At 48.6% G+C, this 1,548-nt stretch overlaps 1 protein-coding gene across 1 annotated transcript; it reads left to right on the forward strand.

Annotated features, from left to right (window-relative positions):
- Nucleotides 1-57: 57 nt before the first annotated feature.
- On the forward strand, nt 58-458 carry PPTG_20715 (hypothetical protein; the record flags this gene model as incomplete). Its single annotated transcript, XM_008892913.1, has 2 exons — nt 58-203; nt 275-458. 2 exons carry the CDS (start codon nt 58-60, stop codon nt 456-458), a joined length of 330 nt encoding a protein of 109 aa, XP_008891161.1.
- Between the last annotated feature and the right edge of the window lie 1,090 nt (nt 459-1,548).

Consider the following 1,548-nt stretch of genomic DNA (forward strand, 5'->3'; position numbering starts at 1 on the left):
GCGCAAAGCCTGCGTGAATTTGCGCTGAAGACTATAAGACATTGGCGTACTGGCTTCATGGTATCCTCGTCGTCTCATTTATTTTCGACAGACCGGCATTCCAATAGCAGTTCGCTAGTTTACACGAACTTGATCAAGTGGTATAAATATGGCGAAACGCTGAGCAGAAGTCCACACCAGGATGTAGGCTTGAACACCCGTTGGTACCTGAACGTGTGTGGCCACCCACCGGATTCCGATTTGGAAACTGGGACGACGATTACTATTGTAACAGGTTAGTGCGGCACGGTGTAGGCACGACGATTGCTGGTGAGATCTTCCAGCAGGACCGGTGGATGAACGACTCCGACGAAGAGTCGAATGAACCCAACAAACGTGCGGTGGACACGCAGGATCTTACACAACGGAACAGTGATGAATCGCAGGCGGAGAAAACACCCGACCAAAAGGAGGAGTGAGAAGCACTCACTTTGAATAGGACGGACAGAACACAAGTGGGTGAGGCAGACGCACGAGGTGTGTTGTCTTTGCTTGTGGCACTCGATAGAGGAGTGAGCGCGTAAGTAAATGACGAACGAAGAACTGAAAACGAAGAACGAAGGCGGACGGAGTCGACAGAGAAGCGACCCCCCGGCAGAACTACGCGTTTACGAAGAAAACTGATGGAGGGCCGAAGTGGCGACATTGTAGGTCGTTGCTAAGGTTAAGTACGCGGATCTGGACATTACGGATGCATCCGACGAACTGTAGTGGACGCGCTACGGAACAGAGGAACACGAAGAACGATGAACGAAGTACAAAGACGAACACTTCTTTAGTTAGAATACATGTAGCGCAAAGCCTGCGTGAATTTGCGCTGAAGACTATAAGACATTGGCGTACTGGCTTCATGGTATCCTCGTCGTCTCATTTATTTTCGACAGACCGAGCGTCTAGGCTAGCTACGAGAAGAGACAAATAATAAAAAGTAGGGACGGCGACGTTCCGGCATAGGGATCAGCTTGAGACCTGTTGGCCAGCAGTGTGTTGAAGTACACTAACTCGACGAACCCGGGACACTCGCAGGAGGCACACACGCGAGTACGATCTGCTCCACGAACCGAGCAAGATAAGTGGATTCGTTACACTATAATACATCCTCCCAGGTGCGTTGATTAGCAGAGAGAATTTAAACAATACACAGGTACACACAAATATGCAGATAATTGCAGCAACTCGACTACTACAGACTCGGACAGGGGGATTGCACATGATGCTTACTCGATGCTAAGCATGGCCATCTCGATAGCCCCCACAGCCACACTTGCACTGTCAATCACACAAGTCCATACCAAAAACTGGAGGCGACTACTTAGCTCATGTGAAATTCACATGTGACTGCTGGGCAAACTCGCTCGAACACGCATAGCCAGTTTCGGATTTTTGTTTTGGTACAGATAATTCTGGACTGGTAGAAAATAGTGTATTTAACGAAATATGGTTTTGACCCTATATTGAGCTGTTTCCATAGTCGATAAAAGCAACTATTCGGAAAGACACTGCAATGGC

The sequence above is a fragment of the Phytophthora parasitica genome, assembly GCF_000247585.1.
Source record: "Phytophthora parasitica INRA-310 unplaced genomic scaffold supercont2.1, whole genome shotgun sequence".
In the NCBI taxonomy this organism is placed as follows: Eukaryota; Oomycota; class Peronosporomycetes; order Peronosporales; family Peronosporaceae; genus Phytophthora; species Phytophthora nicotianae.